This window comes from Anolis carolinensis, chromosome 2 (genome assembly GCF_035594765.1).
Source record: "Anolis carolinensis isolate JA03-04 chromosome 2, rAnoCar3.1.pri, whole genome shotgun sequence".
Classification (NCBI taxonomy): Eukaryota; Metazoa; Chordata; class Lepidosauria; order Squamata; family Dactyloidae; genus Anolis; species Anolis carolinensis.
This window is the reverse complement of record NC_085842.1, coordinates 304,669,237-304,690,524: the sequence shown is the minus strand read 5'-3', so window position 1 is coordinate 304,690,524 and position 21,288 is coordinate 304,669,237. Positions and strand designations below refer to the sequence as shown.

Here is a 21,288-nt window from a genome sequence, read left to right as displayed (position 1 = left end):
AAAAATGAGATTTTGGACAGAGGATGTATAAAAGTAGTGGCTCGGGGGGAGGGGAACACGGTGGTGTGGGAAAGAAAATAGGTATAAGAATAAAAAATAACAGTAGATGCCAAAAGTGAATGTATGGCAGATTGTATTGAATATTATGTGTCTGCTGTAAAACAAATGATGTATAACAAATGTATTGAATTATGATAAAATAAATTTTAAAAAATTAAATAAAACTTAGTGTGCATGCTATAAGTCCTTGAGAAGTGTACGTTTTTAAGGTTATGTTATTTTCAAAGGATTATTTTTAATTGCAGTGTTCCCTCACTACTTCGTGGTTCACTTGTCGCAGTCTCACTGTTTTGCGGGTTTTCAATTAATGTACACATTTATCACGGTATTTTCACTGTTTCGCGGGGTTTTTTTGCGGTGTGCAAAGGGTTTTGGAAGGGGGGAAAGGGAGAAATAAAAGGAGGGGTGGATAGGGAATGGTTGGAAATAAAAAAGGGTTATTTAGCTTCCATTCCTCTTCTCTGCTGGTGTAATGTATATTGTAACTGCTAAAATAAAGTACAGACTGCATTGTAGTAAGTGGTCTGTGGTTTGCTCTCCTCCACACATAGAATAAATATAGTGTCCCTACTTCGTGGATTTTCACTTATTGCAGGTGGTCCTGGAACGTAACCCCTGCGATAAGACTCAGATTTGCTAGGGTGGAGCCATAACTATTAGAGTGGTTGTATTATTCAATCAGCTCAAATGCAGAATTTGGACAGCACACATGAGGAAACCATATATTTAGGGCACCCAAATAGTTACCATTTTAATGGATCCATTTAGCTCAACAACATTTTTCTTTATACCAGATCTACTTTTAAGATTGCTTTTGAACAGTTCCAAGACATTTTGCAGACCAGCAATGTTTCCAAAGCAAAGCATTTTCATTCCACACTGATGGGATGGGAGCGGGGGAATGTTTCACACATGTTTATATCAGCGTAGTTTGATTTGCAGACATAAGAGAGAGCTGTGGATTGAGAACAAACTCTTGGCTTGAATTCTGTTGACTGCTGCAAGCTTGATCCACCTCCTCTCTTTGCGGTTAGGGACTAGGCCAACAGCCTCCCAAACTGCCTGGTTTCTAGATATTCTGGCTGGCCTTGAACCAATCTAAAACTCCTATTTTCAAAATTCAAGGGAAGAGGAATACCTTCCTCATTGTGGCTGTAAGGTCTAAAATGGTTATCAAAGTGATGCAAACCCAAGCAGACACGTATAAAACATTTAAGAAGTTCAAAACATTTCTCTAGGCTATGTTAATACACATACAACACAACTATGAATATATATTTTGGTAGCCAAGTTGGTCAGGCAGCAAAATTCACCAAATTCCATAATCCAAACAAAAAGAAAGCATTATCTTTATTGGGTGGGCAACCAAAATGCGCAAAATGCATCATGCAAGCTTTGAAAGCTTAATTGGCTTCTACATCTGAAGGCTGTTAAAAATTATACAGAAGAAAAGTGATATTAGCACACAGCCTTACATTTTGTCTTAAATGCCAATTCTGTCAGTTCTAAAAAAAATTAGATCCTAAGCTGCATTGAGAGGAGTATAGTGGTGAGATCAAGAAAAACAATTGTGTTACTCTATTCTGCTTAGGTTAGATGTTATATAGATATCTGTGTCCAATTGTGGGCACCACACACTGGTGTCAGCTCACCACAGCCGCTCCTGAATGAACACACGAGACTCTCTGTGGTATCACCAGGAACTTTTACTGTAGGAAACATGAACATCAGAAAAGCCAAGAATGGGAGGCTCCGGCCAACCCTCCTTTATATACCCTCCCCCTCATTTGAACCGTCTCTTCCCGCTCAGTAAAACCCCGCGCAAATTCCCCGCCAAGTCCATCAGCCGTTTCTCCTCCGAGTCCTGGGACGCAGGTGTCTTATCAATGTCAGTGACCCTGAAACTCAGAGCCACATCCAGGCTCTAGTAGCAGGGTTCTGACATGGCGTCCTCCTCCCCTTCGTCCTGGAAGGAAAAGATTAAACACAACTATTGTTCTCCGCTGTCCAGAGTTCCTTTATACTTTTTTAACAGGCTGCAATGGAATACCGGGTGTACCTTTCCTAGGTCCTTTGGTAGCCTCAGCTCATAGGTCACTTCGTTTATTCTTTTTGCTACCCTGAATGGCCCTATATAGCGTGGAGCCAATTTCTTGGATGGGAACCCCAATTTCAGGTTTTTTGTGCTCAGCCAAACCAGATCTCCTTCGCCCAATTTGTCCCCCTCTCGGCGCCTACGATCCGCAAAGAGCTTGTACTTCTTTTGTGTTTCCCGCAATGCCTCTACCACGGTTTGCCACCCTTGCTTGATTTTGGCCGGCCATTCCTCGTCGGTCTGGCCCTCCCCTTCCTTCCACTCGGGTAGCCTGGGGAAAGGTGCCACCTCCTGTCCGTATACTATTTCGAATGGGGCACGACCTGTGGCCGAATGTACGGCCCCGTTAAAAGCCATCTCAGCAAACGGAAGAAGGTCCGCCCAATCATCCTGTCTATAATTGGTGTACATCCTTAAGAATTGGCACAGTGTCTGTTGGGTACGTTCGACCCCCCCGTTGGTCGCGGGATGAAAGGCCGAGCTCAGGTTCCTTTCTGCTCCTAACAGCTGTAAGAATTTTCCCCAAAATTTTGCAGTAAATTGGACTCCCCGGTCACTAATTATCTTGTCGGGACACCCATGTAGGCGATATACATGCTTCACATACAAATCAGCAAGTTTTTCAGCTGAAGGGAGTTTTGGCAGAGCCACAAAGTGTGCCTGTTTTGAGAATAGGTCCAATATTGTCCAAATGTATCTGTGGCCTCTGCTGGGGGGTAGTTCGCCTACAAAATCCATGGCTACGCATTCCCATGGCCTCATGGGCTCCACCACCTTCTGCAATAGCCCCTGGGGCTTCCCCGGTGGTGTTTTTCCCTCTGCACATAATTCACACTGCGTGACGTACCCCCTGGCGTCTTTCCTCATTCCGGGCCACCAGCATTGTTTGGCCAACAGTTTAATAGTCCTGGTGGGGCCTAGATGACCCGCACCCTTGTTATCATGGTACTTCCTTAACATTTCTCGTCTTAAACATTCAGGAATATACAATTTCTTATTTACAAACACCAAATCCCCGCACAATTCTCCCTTTTCTTTGTTTGTTTGTAACCATTTGTCCATTCCATACGCTCGCTTCAACTCTTCCTCCCATATTTCTCCTCCCCCCGTGGAAATGGCAGTACGTTTGTTTTCTTTGGCCGCTTGTGCTCGAGTTAGTACTGCCAGGCCCCATTGCTTATCAAGAAAAATACTCCCTTCAGATTCCTGAATTCCTCCCCCGTGCTGAGGCATCCGAGAGAGAGCGTCAGCGAGTATATTATGTTTCCCCTGGAAGAATCTGAGTCTGAAATCAAAACGGCTGAAATATTGGGCCCATCTAATTTGCTTCGCTGATAGTTTACGAGGGGATCTTAGATACTGTAAATTTCTATGGTCAGTCCACACCTCAAACGGTGTTCCACTTCCTTCCAGAAAGTGTCTCCAGCACTCTAGTGCTTTTAGAATAGCTAAGGCTTCTCTCTCCCAAATCGGCCAGTTTTTTTCTGTATCGCTAAACTTTTTTGACAGATAGCCACATGGCTTCAGGTTCCCCCCCTCGTCTTTCTGTAGCAGAACTGCCCCATATGCCCGGTCTGACGCATCGCAATGTAGTACAAAGGCCTTAGACATATCAGGGTGCTGTAGGACAGGCTCCTCAGTAAAACGCTTTTTAAGGGCTTCGAAAGCTTCCTGGCATTCTATTGTCCAGGTCAGTTTGGCCCCTGGGGCCTTCACTTTGGCTGTTTCTCCCCTACCTTTAGTCTTTAACAAATCCGTTAATGGCAAAGTGAGGCGCGCAAAGTCCTTGATAAATGTTCTATAGAAGTTTGCGAACCCTAGGAAGGATTGCAGCTGCTTCCGTGTTTTGGGGGCTTCCCACCCCCTCACGTCTTCTACCTTCGCAGGGTCCATCGCCACTCCCTGGGAGGAAATCCTATACCCCAGAAAGTCTATCTGGTCTTTATTGAACTCGCACTTGGCAAGCTTCGCATACAGTTTTGCTTCTCTCAACTTTTGCAGGACTTCCCTGACTAGTTCTATGTGTTGCTCCTTAGTCCGAGATACTAACAATATGTCATCTAAAAAAACAAAGACTCCCTTGTACAACAATGGATGCAACACTTCGTTGATTAATAGCATGAACGCGGCGCCTCCGCCGCACAAACCGAAAGGGAGCACACGATAATTGAATAATCCGAATGCACAGGAGAAGGCCGTCTTCCACCTGTCCTCTGGTTTAATCTGCAATTTATGGTACGCTTCAATTAAGTCCAATTTAGTGAATATCTGTCCCTCCGATAACTGGGCGATCAAGTCCTTCACTAAAGGTAGGGGGTATTTATTTCCAGAACTGATTGCATTCAGGCCCCTGTAGTCAATGCAGAGCCTCAGCGTTTGGTCCTTTTTGCGCCTGAACAACACAGGCGCCCCTAGAGGGGAATTTGAAGGCTCTATGAAACCCCTCGCTAGGTTTTTATCAATGTATTTTCTCAGTTCCTCCTTTTCCCTAGCCGACATTGGGTATATTTTTGCCTTAGGAAGCTCTGCTCCTGGGACTAGCTCTATCTTCACTTCAACTCTCCGCTTCGGTGGGAAACTGTCTGCTTCCTTCTCATCAAATACGTCCACAAAATCCCGATACTCTGGGGGTAATTTATCTGCCAGTTCTGCTATCCTGATAGAGTCTTCCTCCCCCCTTTTCCCCGGCTCCCTCTCCACTTCCTGGCTCCCTCCTTCCAACTTCATCCTGAAGATCATGCTCTTATCCTCCCAGTTGATTTGCGGGTTGGCCTGCCCCAGCCATGGCATGCCTAGTATAACATTATAGCTGGCTATTTGTGATATCACAAATGACACCTTTCCTTCCCAACTCCCTATCTTACACTTTACATCTTCGGCACTGTACTTAGCTAATGATCCCGATGCTGTGGATCCGTCCAACTGCGAAAAAGCTATTGGGGATTCTAGGTTCGTTCTTTCGCATCCCAATCCCTCGGCTAATTCAGGGGAGATGATGTTCCTGGAACATCCACAATCCACAAATGCTTTGCAGGTTGCTTGTTTGCTGCCACTTTCCAGCTGAATGGGGACCACTATCATGGCTTTGTCCTGACTTACCAACCCCCCCGAGTGGTGCCTCATCGGTGGTTCTTCCTCGGCGCGTTTCCCTGCCACGGCTCTTGGTTTGGGCGGGCCTCCGCCTTCCCCTTTTCTCTGCCAGCACTCGGCAGCCCTGTGGCCCAAACGGCCGCACACGAAGCAGCCCCTCCTGCTGGTGCTCACGTTCCCTGTCGGCTCCGTTCTCCTCCCGGCTGGGGTTGATCCCTCCTTCCGGCTCCCCTCTTTCATCTGCGGCCGCTGCTGTAGCCCTCCTCGGTGCCTCCTCGCCTGGGCCAGCGATGTCTCGATGCGCCCCGCCAGCTGAATCCATCCGCGCAGTGTGTCAGGCTCATCACGATGCACCGCCCAGGAGAGGATCTCCCGCCTGAGCCCCTCTTTGAAGAGTTCTATCTTTGTCACTGCAGACCATTCCGGCACCTTTTCAGCGAGGCATTGGAACTCCTCCGCATACTCAGATACCGACCTCTGCCCCTGGGAGACGGTCTTCAACTCCTCCCTCGCCCGGATCTGCTCCAGTGGATCTCGGAAACGGGTCTCCAGGGCCCCCATAAAGCGTCGGAGTGACCCCAGACATGGGTCGCGCCGCGCGTGTAGTTGAACGTACCAGCTGGCCGCTCCCCTCTTCAACACTGCACCAATGGCCCGTACCCGGCTGGATTCCGTTCTAAAAGTGTGGGCATTGTCCTCCATATAGCCCCTCACCGTGGTCAGGAAAAAATCCAGTTCAGAGGACTCTCCCCCAAACTCGATCCTTAGTTCCTCTCGTCTCGGTAGGGGTCCCTGTGGTGGCAATCCCCAATTCTCCGCCCGTCGCAAGCCCCCTTGCGGGCCAGTGGGCCCCGCTGCTGCTTCCCTTTGTCCTGTGCCACGCCCGGCATTCGCCAGGGGCACCAGGGTCTCAGTTGGGAGCGTAGCCGGGATTCTCGGAGGCTTTTCCCCTTCGTCGTCACTCTCCTCCACCCGCGTCAGGCTCGTTTGGATCTTGGGCCGGGCACCGGGCTCCTTTCGCATTTCCCTTCCCTTCGGTGCTGGGAGGTCTGCAAAGCCCTGGCTGCTTCCCATGCTCACGTCCCACATTGAGCTAGCCCGGAGTTCCCTTCCTCGCTCCGGCTCCGCCAAAACCACCAGGCGCTCCATCGCCCTCGACATCACTGCCAGGGTGGTCTCCATCGCCGACATCCTCTCCTCCAGAAACACCATCTTTTGCGGGCCTGGGGAAGGTGAACCTTCCTCTCCTCCGGTGCTATCTCCCCGCACCACTCCGCGCCTCTGGGTTACCCCATTTGGCTGGGCATAAGCGGTGGATGACGCCAGGGCCGCCAGCTGGTGGAACTCAGCGTCCGTCTCGGGAGTTGCCCTTTCCGACCTTCCTCCTCCGGCGCCCAAGAGCTCTTCATCCTCCACTTGCATGTTACACCTCACCGCTACAGCGGGATGGTGTCCGTATTCTTGGCTTAGTGTCAGCTCACCACAGCCGCTCCTGAATGAACACACGAGACTCTCTGTGGTATCACCAGGAACTTTTACTGTAGGAAACATGAACATCAGAAAAGCCAAGAATGGGAGGCTCCGGCCAACCCTCCTTTATATACCCTCCCCCTCATTTGAACCGTCTCTTCCCGCTCAGTAAAACCCCGCGCAAATTCCCCGCTGTGATGAACCATGGGCCTTGTAGTCCTGCTCAGGACATTGTAATTCCTGATGAAGATGAAAACTTGGGTTTTTTACCTTCCCAGTCTGATCTGGATTCCTCTCAGCCAGATCTTTCCCAGGCAGATCTGGGAACCTTGCACCTGCAAGAAAGTTGTGCCCCAGAAGTATGTCAAACAACCCCAGAGCCTACTTCTCCCGTGTTCTTGCGCCGGGAGTTTTGTAAACAACAGAGAAGTTTGGATTCAGCTTCGCGCAGGAGTGCGAGGATAGCAGCTAAGAATGTTGCCAATTAACACTGGTTCTCGTGAGAATCTTTAAGGAGTTTAACATCTGGTCTCAGAGTTTAGCTTTCGTTTCTGATTCCCAGAGAACCGCTTTGGTGAGAAAGTTGGACTCTATATAGGTGTTTTGCCCGCGTAGCAACTTCGCGGAGTCAATTCGTCAGCCTACGGAGCGAGTTGTGTCTGGACAGCGCGCTCCGGTTCAAGCCTCGCTCCTGCTCAAGCCTTGCCTTGCTATCCAGCCTTCGCCTTGCTTTCCAGCCTTGTTTATCCACGGACTTTGCCTAGTTTCCCAGGATCAATCCTTGCCTTGTTCCACGGATTTATCAAGTTATTCCACGGACCTTGTTCTTGTTCTTAGTTACCTTGTTCCACGTTCAAGATCAAGTTATTTCCTAGCCACGCTCAAGTTTTATGGACTAAAGGACCTTGTCATCTCCCCTCACTTTGCTTGGCAAAGTGAGTGTTTCGGTTATTGGATTACAACTTTGGACCTTAATATTTCATATTGGACATTATTTCTTTGGACTAATTTTGACCTTTCCTGAAAGGTCTGCTTTTGGACTATCTTTTACATTTGCTTTTACTAACTTTATATATTTCCTTAATAAAGATATTAGATAGATTCTGGCTTCTGCGTATGGTTATTGGTGCTCTGTAGCCTGGGTCGTGACAGTTTGACTCCGCCACCCTAAGCACCAATTAACCTTGGCCAGAATGTCTACCGGAACCGTACCCGGTGGGCAGCCACTGAGCTACACCATCAGCAAGGACGAAGTGGATCGCATCCGCGACAGACTCAACGCCCAGGATGGAGAAATAAAGGGCTTGCGGGAGCGCGGAATCCGCCTCCCGGCCATGGCGTTGCCTACCAAGTTTACTGGAGAAGCTTCCAAGGTTCATGTTTTCCGTCGCCAATGTCAAGCTTATCTAGAGGCCCGTGATGCCGAGTTTCCCCAAGAAGACATCAAAGTGGCATGGGTTTACAGTCTTCTAGACGGGCCAGCGGCCAACTGGGCGACGGCACTGTTCGACCAAGCCTCTCCACACCTAAGATCAGCGCAACATTTCTTGGACCACCTCAAGGAGACTTGGGGAATCGAGGACAATTTGGAGGCAGCCGGCCACAAACTCCGTCGCCTTTTCCAAGGAGACAGACCTATGTCTCAGTATATAGCCGAGTTCCGAGTGCTGGCCCACAACACCGGCTGGAACGATGTAGCCCTCAGAGGACAATTCCGGGAGGGTCTCAACATTGAAATGCTGGAAGAAATCTCCAAGGTGGATCCTCCCCAGACCCTCGAGGCACTCATTGATCAATGTTTACGGGCTGAAGTCATGATTGCCAACAGGAAACAGTGGGTTCGAGGCCAGGGCAGTAGAGCCGGGGCAAAACCCCCCGCTCCCGCCAGCGTTCAGCCACGTCCAGCGTGGAGACCCCCACCGCCAACCCCATACCCCAGAGGAGGCGAGGAGGTGCCGATGCAGTTGGGCAATGTGCGTCCCAGACTAGATGCCGCCGAGAAGGCCCGTCGTCAACGCTTAAACCTCTGTTGGTACTGCGGGAACGGGGGCCACTTCGCCAGAGAGTGCCCAGCCAAGGGGAAGCCTGCCGCCCGGCTTGCGGCGGCGTCCTCCACGGAGACGAAGACGTCTGAGCCGACTGGCACACAGCCGGCGGGGGAAGCCAACGACCGGGTGTAGAGAGGCTCGCCAACCCGGTCAAAAAATCCATTCAAGAGCCGCCAACCGGGGTCCTGTTCCTTCTCGTGGTCACATTATGGTCAGCAAAAAGGGGACCCGTCATGATCCACGCCATGATAGACTCTGGAGCTACCAACAACTTCATTGATAGAGAGTATGCCGACTCTCTGGGATTACAATATCATGATTTCAAGAATGCCCGTGTGGTGCAAGCCATAGACGGCCGCCCCCTCAAGACGGGCCCCGTAAGTCAATGGTCGGAACCCACCAGGATGTGGATAAGAGAACATATGGAAGAGATTTCCTTCTTTGTTACCGAGGTTCCCCATTTCCCTGTGATTTTGGGAATTCCATGGCTGACTCTCCACGACCCTAACATCTCCTGGTCCAACAGAGAACTGCAGTTTGCTTCACCGTACTGCCAAAACCATTGCCTCGTAGCCAAGGTATGCCATGCCACAGACACCGAGCCCATCATCACCTTGCCAAAGAAGTACTCCGAGTATTGGGATGTATTCAATGAGAAAGAAGCCGAGAAATTACCCCCACATAGACCTTATGACTGTGCCATTGACTTGGTGGAGGGGGCCCCGATCCCGCGAGGGCATCTCTACTCCCTGACTGAACCAGAGCAAGAAGCTCTCAGGGAATTCCTAGAGACAAACCTTCGCAAGGGATTCATCAGACCCTCTCAATCCCCAGCCGCCTCTCCAGTGATGTTTGTGAAGAAGAAGTCAGGGGAACTACGCTTGGTGGTGGACTACAGAGCATTGAACAATATCACCAAGCGGAACAGCTATCCCCTGCCCTTAATCTCGGATCTACTGGATCGGCTTCGAGGAGCCAAGGTTTACACCAAGCTGGATCTTCGGGGGGCTTACAACTTAGTTCGCATCAGGGAAGGGGACGAGTGGAAGACCGCCTTCCAGACCAAATTCGGATTATTCGAGTCCCGAGTTATGAATTTCGGTTTATGCGGAGCCCCCGCAACGTTCCAGCATTTTGTCAATGACATTTTTCAGGACTATCTGGACAGGTTCTTGATAATCTACCTGGACGATTTTTTGGTGTTTTCTAGATCACAATCAGAACATGAGAACCACGTCAAAATGGTGTTACAACGATTGCGGGATCATGGACTTTATGCCAAACTGGAAAAATGCGCCTTTGATCTACAAGAGGTAGATTTCCTTGGTTACCGCATCTCGCCTTTAGGGCTCTCCATGGATCCAGCCAAGGTTTCAGCAGTATTGGACTGGCGGGCGCCAACTAACAAGAAAGAGGTGCAGCGTTTCTTGGGGTTCGCGAATTATTACCGCAAGTTCATTCCAGATTTTGCCCACTGGTCTGACCCAATCACTAGCTGCATCCGTGGAAAACAGCCCTTCCGCTGGACTGATCAAGCAGAGAAAGGGTTCCAGCAACTAAAGAAATTATTCACGTCCCAGCCAATTCTACAGCACCCAGATCCTGGAACCCCTTTTGTTGTGCAAGCGGACGCCTCGGATGTGGCAATTGGGGCTGTACTCTTACAACCGGTGGGAGACCACCTTCATCCCTGTGCCTTTTACTCCCGTCAACTAACCACACCAGAGAAAAATTATACCATTTGGGAAAAAGAACTACTGGCCATAAAGGCAGCTTTTGAAACTTGGAGACATTGGCTAGAAGGGGCCAAATTTCCCATTGAAGTCCACACTGATCATCGTAATCTAGAACACCTAAGAACTGCCCGCAAACTAAACCAGAGGCAGCAACGTTGGGCTTTATTCTTTGAACGTTTCAACTTCCAGATCCATTATGTGACCCCAGCCCAAACCAAGCAAGCAGACGCCCTGTCACGTAAACCGGAATACGCTGCAGGACGCAAGGAGACCTTTGAATCCCAACTGCTACAACCCGAGAACTTTGCCACGCTCACGGTGGGGAACACCAAATCCATTCCCATTGGTTCAACTTCCCCTACTCCAGGACCCATCTGTGCTCAAGAAATCAGGGCTAGTCAGCAAGCAGATGCCTGGGCGCAGGACCAACTTCGCCAAGGTCTGCATTTTCCCTTTTCGCTTAAAGATGGGCTGCTCTGCTATAGAAATCATGTTTATATCCCACCCGGACCGGGCAGGGAAAAAGCGCTTCGCCTGTGTCATGACTGCAAACCAGCAGGACACTTCGGACTATTTAAAACTATGCATTTGATCCTAAGGGATTTTTGGTGGCCCAAGATCCGCAAGGATGTAGAGAAATATGTCAACACCTGCCCAGTATGCCAGCGCTCCAAGATACGAAGGGAAAAGCCCTCAGGGCTTTTACACCCCCTTCCTACCCCATCTCGCCCATGGGAAATAATTTCCGCGGATTTCATCACTGACCTACCACCTTCCTGTGGATTCACCACGATCTTAGTGGTGGTGGACCTTTTCACCAAGTTAGCCCATTTCATTCCCTGCGAAGGCCTCCCCACGGCCAAAGAAACTGCGGATCTATTTCTTCAGCATGTTTTCAGACTACATGGATTGCCCAAGAGTTTAGTCACAGACCGTGGATCTCAATTCACCTCTCGTTTTTGGAAGGCACTACAAAAACTACTGGGCATAGACTCTCGCTTATCTTCAGCTCATCATCCCCAAACAGATGGGCAAACGGAGCGCACCAATGCCACTTTGGAGCAGTATCTTCGCTGTTATGTAAACTACCAACAGGACAATTGGGCTTCTCTGTTACCACTGTCTGAGTTTGCCTACAATAATGGAGTTCAAGCTTCTACAAAAGAAACGCCGTTCTTTGCAAACTACGGCTTCCATCCACGTTTCTTTCCCCCTGTCATTGAAACTTCAGAAGTTCCCGCAGCAGAGGATTGGCTGCAGGAACTCACAGCGGTGCAACAACTTTTGCTCCAGCAACTGGACCAAGCCAAGGAGGACTATAAACGCCACGCTGACAAACACCGCCAGCCGGGCCCCGAAATCAAGGTAGGAGATCGGGTTTTTCTGTCCACTCGCTTTCTGCCCTCCCACCGCCCATGCCGGAAGTTAGATGCCCGCTTCATTGGCCCCTATCCAGTGGTGGCGCAATTAAACCCCGTGACTTTCAAACTCCAACTTCCGCGTTCAATGCGCATTCACCCAGTGTTTCACCGTTCCCTGCTCCTTCCGGCGGATGGTGTGCATCCTGATACAGACCAACCGGCCCCCCCTCCTGTTTTGATGAATGGGGAGGAGGAGTTCGAGGTTGAGGACATTTTGGATTCTCGCTTTCATCGCCGCCGCCTACAATATCTCATTGACTGGGTGGGTTTTGGCCCTGAGGAACGCTCTTGGGAAGACGCCTCCACAGTCCATGCTCCTGATCTAACCCGTCGCTTCCATCTGACCTATCCCACCAAACCGCGACCTCGCGCCTCGGGGAGAGGACCCCAGTTTGGGAGGGGCCCTGAGGAGGGGGATAGTGTGATGAACCATGGGCCTTGTAGTCCTGCTCAGGACATTGTAATTCCTGATGAAGATGAAAACTTGGGTTTTTTACCTTCCCAGTCTGATCTGGATTCCTCTCAGCCAGATCTTTCCCAGGCAGATCTGGGAACCTTGCACCTGCAAGAAAGTTGTGCCCCAGAAGTATGTCAAACAACCCCAGAGCCTACTTCTCCCGTGTTCTTGCGCCGGGAGTTTTGTAAACAACAGAGAAGTTTGGATTCAGCTTCGCGCAGGAGTGCGAGGATAGCAGCTAAGAATGTTGCCAATTAACACTGGTTCTCGTGAGAATCTTTAAGGAGTTTAACATCTGGTCTCAGAGTTTAGCTTTCGTTTCTGATTCCCAGAGAACCGCTTTGGTGAGAAAGTTGGACTCTATATAGGTGTTTTGCCCGCGTAGCAACTTCGCGGAGTCAATTCGTCAGCCTACGGAGCGAGTTGTGTCTGGACAGCGCGCTCCGGTTCAAGCCTCGCTCCTGCTCAAGCCTTGCCTTGCTATCCAGCCTTCGCCTTGCTTTCCAGCCTTGTTTATCCACGGACTTTGCCTAGTTTCCCAGGATCAATCCTTGCCTTGTTCCACGGATTTATCAAGTTATTCCACGGACCTTGTTCTTGTTCTTAGTTACCTTGTTCCACGTTCAAGATCAAGTTATTTCCTAGCCACGCTCAAGTTTTATGGACTAAAGGACCTTGTCATCTCCCCTCACTTTGCTTGGCAAAGTGAGTGTTTCGGTTATTGGATTACAACTTTGGACCTTAATATTTCATATTGGACATTATTTCTTTGGACTAATTTTGACCTTTCCTGAAAGGTCTGCTTTTGGACTATCTTTTACATTTGCTTTTACTAACTTTATATATTTCCTTAATAAAGATATTAGATAGATTCTGGCTTCTGCGTATGGTTATTGGTGCTCTGTAGCCTGGGTCGTGACACCCGCCAAGTCCATCAGCCGTTTCTCCTCCGAGTCCTGGGACGCAGGTGTCTTATCAATGTCAGTGACCCTGAAACTCAGAGCCACATCCAGGCTCTAGTAGCAGGGTTCTGACACACTGGAACATGTCCAGATGAGGGTGACCAAAATGATAAAAGGTCTGGAAACTATGCACCAAGAGAAATGGTTTGAGGAGCTGGGTGTTTAGCCTGGGTTTCCCTTTCTTGTCAAATTATGCCTCCTTCCTTGTAATGGGCTGAGGGTGGGATTCAGAATTCACTAGTCATGATAGCAGCTCCTCTCACTGAGTTCTGGGATTAAAGGGGGTTTTTTAAAGGAAGGAATACTGGTTGTTCCCTCTCTTGACGGTTGCTGCTGATAGCAGGTTTAGCAAAAATGCCACTTGCTTTTCCTTTGAGAAATCGGGGTTTCAGTTTGGCTTTTGGACTAAAGATTTAGGGCCCTTCCACACAGCCATATAACCCAGAATATCAAGACAGAATAACCCACAATATCTGCTCTAAACGGCAATATCTGAGTCTATCTTGTCATATATCCCAGTTCAAAGCAAATAACGTGGGACTTGATTCAGCTGTGTGGAAGGGGCCTTAGTGTGAAAGGAAAAAGTCATTAGATGAATGAACCTTGTTTGGTAAATAATCGGACTACTGAAATTCAGAAAGCCAGAAGGTCCTTCCTCCCTTCCTTCCTTCCTTCCTTCCTTCCTTCCTTCCTTCCTTCCTTCCTTCCTTCCTTCCTTCCTTCCTTCCTTCGGAGTAGAGATAGAAGAGGAACCAACAAAATAATACATTTTTCCCACAGTGGCAACTATACAAGCAATCAGAATGGAATGGGGCATGGTACCAATCTTGTAGTTTTCACTCTCTTCATTTTTCTCCCATGTAATTTGTAGGAAAAGAAACAACCGATCAGGCAAGAATCTACAAATGGTACACGTCCTGCATTTCCTTTAACAAATTATCTTTTTCAGACATTGTAATCAGTCTCCTACAGTCCTCAGGCACAGTCAGTTCTTTCTGCCAAAGTGAAAACAGGCTGAGCACCTAGATGTCATGAACACTTCAACCAACAGGAGTACATTTTGTCAGCCATGAATAATACTTGAATCTTTAACGAGATTTCTTAGAAACAAAATTGTTCGTGCAAGACCAAAAATGTTTCCCAACATTCGTGAATGGAATAATACTACATACACAAATCCAACTTCTTCAAAGTACTACATGAGATAGGGAAAACTTTTCTTTGCAACATGTCTTTGAGAACCAGGTGATGGAATCAAACAAACCTATATTAGTATGGACATATCACAAGTGGTCTAAACCTAATTGTTAGTCTAAGTAGATAGATTTTACACAAGCACTGACTTTCTGCAGTCAGTCCTCTACATTCCCTAGGATTAGGGGCATAAGACCCCAATAAAAGTAAAAACCCGCAAATAAAAATATTGTTTTAAAAAACTAAGATGACACCTCTCTGGGAATCTCTTGATTAGGAGTGTCGAACTCATTTTCGTCAAGGGCGGCATCAACCTTATTGTTGCCTTCAAAAGGCCATTGAATCCATGGATGGATGGAGAATTTGTGGATACCAAGGGCTATATATATATATATATATATATATATATATATATATATTTACATAGTGGTCAGTTCAGTGCTCTTTAAATATTCACCCATCACTTTTGATTACCTGCCATACAGACTGGGGATAATAGGAATTGAAACCCAGCAGCATTTTGTGCTCTGAGGTTGGGAAAAGGTTAAATGATATTTTAAAGTCAGACATCATATCCACAAACCTTGAATCTAAATTCAAACCTCACTATCTTGACCAAACACAACAAACTGAATCCTTCCAGATGTTACTATATTGCAGTTCCCATCAGCTTTGGTTATGATGTCTAATGATGAGCAATACATGAGTTATAGTCCAGCATCTGGAGGACCACATAAAATGATATGAAGGGCCAGATTCAGACCACAGGCCTTGAGTTTGACACATGTGCTCCAGTTCCTTCAACATGATTTTATGGCAGTGGTTCTCAACCTGAGTTCCCCAGATATTTTTGGCCTTAAACTCCCAGAAATCCTAACAGCTGGTAAACCGGCTAGGATTTCTAGGAGTGGTAGGCCAAAAACATCTGGGGCCCCCAGGTTGAGAACCACTGCTCTATGGTCATTTTATACAAGCTGACCATAGAATCGCACTGGAGGATCTACAAATGATTAGAATATATGGCAGTGTGGACTCAGATAACCGAGTTCAAAGCAGGTATTGTGAGATTTTCTGCCTTGATATTCTGGGTTATATAACTGTGTGGAAGGGTCCTGAGCGGTCTAGAGATTTCTAAAGAGAACATTCTAATCAAATCCACAAATGTGGAGGGCTGACTATGTGTCCTTTAACTGAGAACAAGCAATTGGATTTAGGCCATGGATTTTAAAAATATTAATTTACAAAGAGCCAATTTCCCCAATTCTTTTAAACTTCCTTGACCTTGGGTTAGAGACTTTGTTTATGATTTCCTAGAATTAGCAATAGGAATTTTGCCACTTACGAGTCCACTGCAAGTGCTGATTGCTGCCTTCCCATTCCTGGAATCTGGATATGAGATTGTTCCAATGAGATGACAAGAAATTTCCAGTTGTGGGACAATCTTTGCACTAGTATAATTGCCAAAACGTCTTTCCAGAATGTAATTATTGGACAGTAGTCCTTCATGAAAAGTTAAGTTTAAGAAGAGATCTCTCTCTTTATACTTAATTCTGTAATACACTTTAGTGTCCTTTCTTCTGAAGTCTCTTTTTCTTCTGACATTGGAGGCATTGTGGTGTAAACTGTATGAGAGAAAATGTCCATAAGCATTGACTTTTGCTGGGCTGACCACTTCATAATCTTGCAGTGTTTTGATAAAATTATCTGGGAAAGAATACAAAAATGTGGTTTTAGTAATCAGGGCAACCATTAACTAGGTACAGAAAGAAAATTCTCCTTGTCTCCTTGTCTCTGTGATAGCCTTTGAGGTATTTAAATAATGAAATCATGTCAGTCTTCCCTTCACTAAGCTGAATATGCCCACTCTCTTCAAGCTATGTCATGGAGCATTCTAATTTTAGTATTCAATGGTGTAATACTCCAGGATCATGTCCATTTCCTTCAGAGCTGCCTTTTATAGCTGGAATGTAAACTTGGGTTATGGTTAAACTGATGTGTTCAGAAAAAACAGTATTAATACAATTTGGTCAGACATTACATTATATCCTTTAACTACTTTTGCTACAGCTCTCCTCTCTATTAATGCTACCTTGTTTCTTCTTAGATTTTCTTTTTAATTATTTATTTATTATTTATTTCTGATATTTCCACCCCACCCTTCTCCCTGAGGGGATTCAGGGCAGCTTACACAACTGGCAGGATCACTACCAGTATATCATAATACAATAAAATAATACAACAATTAAAATAGTTAAATAACATAGTAAAATACAATATATAAAAGAATTAACACAGTGCAACGCTGAATATATATGCCAGTCATCCATCAGACCTTGTGCAAGAGTCTTAATCCAATCCATGTCAATGCTAACTGAGTTCATTCATTAAACGTTTGCGCACATAGCCAGGTCTTCAACTTCTTTCTAAACCCCAGAAGGGATGGAGCCTGCCAGCTGTCACTAGGGAGGGAGTTCCACAGCCGAGGAGCCACCTCCAAGAAGGCCCTGTCTCTCGTTCCCACCAGCCGCGCTTGTGAGGCAGGTGGGATCGAGAGCAGGGCCTCCCCGGATTATCTTAAGGTTCTCGTGGGCTGATAGGAGGAGATGCGTTCAGACGGATAAATTGGACCAGAACCATTTAGGGCTTTGTAGGTCAAAACCAGCACTTTAAATTGGCTTGGTAGCATATCGGCAGCCAGTGGAGCTGACCTAATAGGGGGGTGGTACGCTCCCTGTAAGCCGCCCCAGTTATTAGTCTGGCTGCCACCCATTGTACTAATTGGAGCTTCTGGGCTGTCTTCAAAGGCAGCCCCACATAGAGCGCATTGCAGTAATCCAAATGGGATGTAACCAGAGCTTGGACCACCGTGGCCAAGTCAGACCTCCCAAGGAACAGGCGCAGCTGGCGCACAAGTCTGAGTTGTGCGAAGGCTCCCCTGGCCACTGCCGAGACCTGGGGTTCCAGGCTCAGCGATGAGTCCAGGAGAACCCCCAGACTGCGAACCTGTGTCTTCAGGGGGAGTGCGACCCCGTCCAACACAGGCTGTAACCCTATTCCCTGTTCAGCCTCACGACTGACCAGGAGGACCTCTGTCTTGTCTGGATTCAATTTCAATTTGTTGGCCCTCATCCAATCCGACACAGCGGCCAGACACTGGTTCAGGACCTGAACAGCCTCCTTAGTGACAGGTGGGAAGGAGTGCACTTAGTGTAACTGAAGCAGAATAGATATAACACATGGGTGCAAATGATGTAGTCCCCCAGGTGTTGTTGGACTGTTGGACAGCAGTGCTCTTTGTTCGTTAGTCTCACTATGACTAATGAGGATTGCAATCTGGTATCTGGGGGTCTGCATGATTCCCAACCATTGTGTAATGCGATCCAAGTAAATGTTTTATCTATTGCTTTCTGAAGCCATTCTGAAATTTCTTAGGGTCAACCCCACGTGGAGCATACAGTAGTCATCCAGCCTGGACATGAAATTGAAACAATTGAAATGCATAAAGATGTTCCTTCTTTAGATAGCTGCCAACCAAATCTAATAAAAAGCATTACAGTCACTAGTACCACCAGAAAAAGTTCTGCGTTAAAGAACACTTCCAAACTTTGTGGTACCAGCAATGACTCCATCATATAGACTGGCAGATTTCACATTTCACTACAGTTCCATCTTGTTTCGGCTAAGTTTCCACTCGCTTCTTCTCATCCAATGCAAAAGATCCTCCAAGGAAGCTATTAAACATTTCTACCTCCTTAGTGGCATTAGAACAGTGGTTCTCAACCTGGATCCCCACATGTTTTTTCTGGTGTCCCAGAAATCCTAACAGCTGGTAAACTGACTGGGATTTCTGGGAGTTGTAGGCCAAAAACACCTGGGGACCCTAGGTTGAGAATCTCTGCATTAGAAGATGAAAGAGAAGGTGGACTCTCCAGCTTGAATCTCCAAATGAGTCCATTTGGTGCAGTGAGGTCCAAATTTGGGTCTTCCAGATGTTTTGTGCTCCAATTCTAAGGAGCCCTGGCAGGCTTGGACAGCAGTGAAGGATCCTGGAAGCTGACATCCAAAACCTCAGAAGACCAAAGTTTGGGAAACATTGACCTAATGCAGTGATTCCCAACCTTTGGTCCTTCAGATGTTTTAGGCTCCCACAACTCCTAACAGCTGGTAGTGTTTGCTTTCTGAGCAGAAATGAAAATATGTCACTCAAGTTAAGGTCCAAGTCAATATCTGGATGTCTCAAGAAGGAGTGGAAGAACTGCAGAGGTGAAGAATGGCTTTTAAGGAGTGGAACTGTTTTCTAGTGAGTTTGAGGAATTGTGGTTCAAAAAGTAACATTTTAATGATCTCATTCAAATTATATTAAATGACATTATTATTTCATAATGAAGGAAGGAGTGATGGAGAAGGTAGAGCAAAATACATTATTTAATCAGAATAAACGTGGATATGAAAAAGGAAAATGCAATTGTAACTTTGTTAGAAGGACATTTTTCAAATCCCCGAGAGCTATTAGTGGAGAATGCAAAACCTTCCCACCCATCTCTAGCATTCCCTTTTTGGGAATCTAACTTTGACACTAAGATTAAATGTTGCAAACTAGCTGGCCAGCTGCAAGAACCTTGGAGGAATCCAATTCAAGCAAACCTTGTGTTTTGTGAGAAATTCAACAAAACTTCAGAGGGTCTGTGTGGCTGTGTTTGTGAAGCTGTCTTGAGAAACTCTGCCTGGAGAAGTTATCTTTTGGACTGCATCTCCCAGAATCCACCTGGCAACCGGGTGGGGGATTCTAGAAGTTACAGCCTCCCACCCAATGCAGCTTCTGCTAACTTTGGAAACAAATGATTTCCTAAATTAGGTACAGCTGATGGCACAGTTCAGCTGTTTAGAAGAAAAGATGAAACTTTGTACAGCCAGGACTCTTGTTTTAGAGAAAGAATGAGAGATCAAGAAAGAGGGGATATGGAGGAAGGCTGCCACGTTGAAATGCAGCCCTTTTTTTAGTATTAAGAAACAAGAGAAGCCACTGACCTTGCCTCTTGTCTGGGAAGGCAGCAAATTTGCCGGCTGGAGGACTCCTAGCATTGCCCAACGCCTGGATATTAAGGAGGTGAACCCAAAAGGCAAAGTTTGCAATCCAGTTTCTCTGGAGGCCACATGACATGTTTGGGTTGCAGAGTAAAATGTGCCTCTCTGGTCTTTATTGTTATTTTATTTTAAAGGTGCCTTGATGGGAAGAAAGCAATCAAGTCGCATGGCCAAGGAGGATGGGAATTGATTGAGGCACAAAGAGAGGCAGAGAAAGAAAGAAAGAAAGAAAGAGGGAGGGAGGGAAGGAGGAAGGGAGAAAAGAAAGTGCTCTCCAAGAGGAGGCTGGGTTTTTTTCCCCTTCCCTGAAAGAGGGAGTGAATAGGAGTCCTGGTGTCTGATTTCTGGAGGGGGAGAAGAAGGAGGGTCTGGAGAGGGAAATCCCTCTTTCTTGCTCAGATGACAGAATGCAGTTCTGTTGGGGAATGAAAAGATCCCTCCCTTTATGTTCAGTGTTTCTGTCATTCTGAGTGTTTACATTAAAACGAGGAGAGGAGAAAGACTATTTTCACACATAATCATATTGCAGCATGGTTGTGCCATTGAATCCAGTGTGGTTTATTTTCAGGTCTCTAGGATTGTCTCCTAAAAAGGACTTTTTGCATTTCCTAACTCCATTCAAGTAACGTTATGAAGCAGACATAAAAGGGTTTGGCTTTCTGGAAAATGCTACGGTAATGATAACACTGTAACACATTTTTTGTTCCTGAGTTATAAATGCCATTTCCTAATTGGAAACATGAAAGGAGTTTATTAAACTGCAGGACATCCTGAAGCACATATTGCTATAGTTTTTCAATTAATTTTCAAACAATTCAACATAGTTTGTGGAGTATAACTACTACTAAGTACCACACAATTGAAAAGGAAAAAAAACCACTATCATACCTGGAACATATTTTTTTTTCCAAATTTTATTACATAATGTAATAGCACTGAGCTGGAGACCGAAAGGTCCCAGGTTCAAACCCCGGAAGCGGCGTGAGTAGCCGCTGTTAGCTCCAGCTCCTGCCAACCTAGCAGTTCAAAAACATGCCAATGTGAGTAGATCAATAGGTACCGCTCCGGCGGGAAGGTAACGGCGCTCATGCCGGTCACATGACCTTGGAGGTGTCTACGGACAACGCCGGCTCTTCGGCTTAGAAATGGAGATGAGCACCAACCCCCAGAGTCAGACATGACTGGACTTAATGTCAGGGGAAACCTTTACCTTTACTAATAGCTTACTTTATCCCCAAAACAGAGCAAAAATATTCTTTTTTATGTCCTACTTTGAGTGCATTTACACTAACAAGTTAGTGCAGTTTCTTACCATTTTAATTGCCACAGGTCTATACTAGGGAAACCTGGGAGTTAGTCTGGGGAGGCACAAGCACTCTATGGCAGAGAAGGATAAAGATCTTGTAAAATGACTTGATTTCACAGCATTGAGCCATGGCACTTAAAGGATGTCAAGCTGCATTAATATATCTGTATGGCTATATCTCCAGGCAACTGCTACCCAAGATTTCATTTCAACATCTGAGTTAGAAGGAACCTCAAGTTTTATTTGCTGCCATGGTTCCCAAGCTTTGGTCCTCCAGGGCCTTTGGACGTTAACTCCTAGAAGTCTCAGCCAGTTTGGCTAACAGTCAGGAATTCTGGGATCTGAAATCCAAAACAGCTGCAGG

General features: G+C 46.7%; 2 protein-coding genes across 2 annotated transcripts in view; both read right to left on the bottom strand.

The window, feature by feature from the left end:
* The window catches only part of adamts12 (ADAM metallopeptidase with thrombospondin type 1 motif 12), a 195,772-nt gene extending 175,280 nt beyond the window's left edge, over positions 1–20,492 (bottom strand). Inside the window, exons 1-2 of the mRNA XM_062972507.1 lie at positions 19,562–20,492; positions 15,876–16,237 (exon numbers count right to left, since the gene is read on the bottom strand). Coding sequence (XP_062828577.1) covers positions 15,876–16,237; positions 19,562–19,694 — 495 coding nt within the window. The 5' untranslated portion in view covers positions 19,695–20,492. The remainder of the gene's footprint in view (positions 1–15,875; positions 16,238–19,561) is intronic.
* On the bottom strand, positions 1,747–6,902 carry LOC134296774 (uncharacterized). Its single transcript, XM_062972508.1, has 2 exons — positions 5,255–6,902; positions 1,747–2,026 (listed from the first exon to the last, which is right to left on the bottom strand). The coding sequence occupies exons 1-2, from the start codon at positions 6,800–6,802 to the stop codon at positions 1,985–1,987; spliced, it is 1,590 nt and encodes a 529-aa protein (XP_062828578.1). The 5' UTR covers positions 6,803–6,902; the 3' UTR covers positions 1,747–1,984.
* Positions 20,493–21,288: the final 796 nt, after the last annotated feature.

Coding starts and splice junctions, on each gene's coding strand:
- LOC134296774 (XM_062972508.1), bottom strand. CDS start 6,802: ATGTTCATGTTTCCTACAGTAAAAGTTCCTGGTGATACCACAGAGAGT. Junction 2,027..5,254: donor GGCACCACTCGGGGGGGTTG/GTAAGTCAGGAC, acceptor TTTTCCTTCCAG/GACGAAGGGGAGGAGGACGC.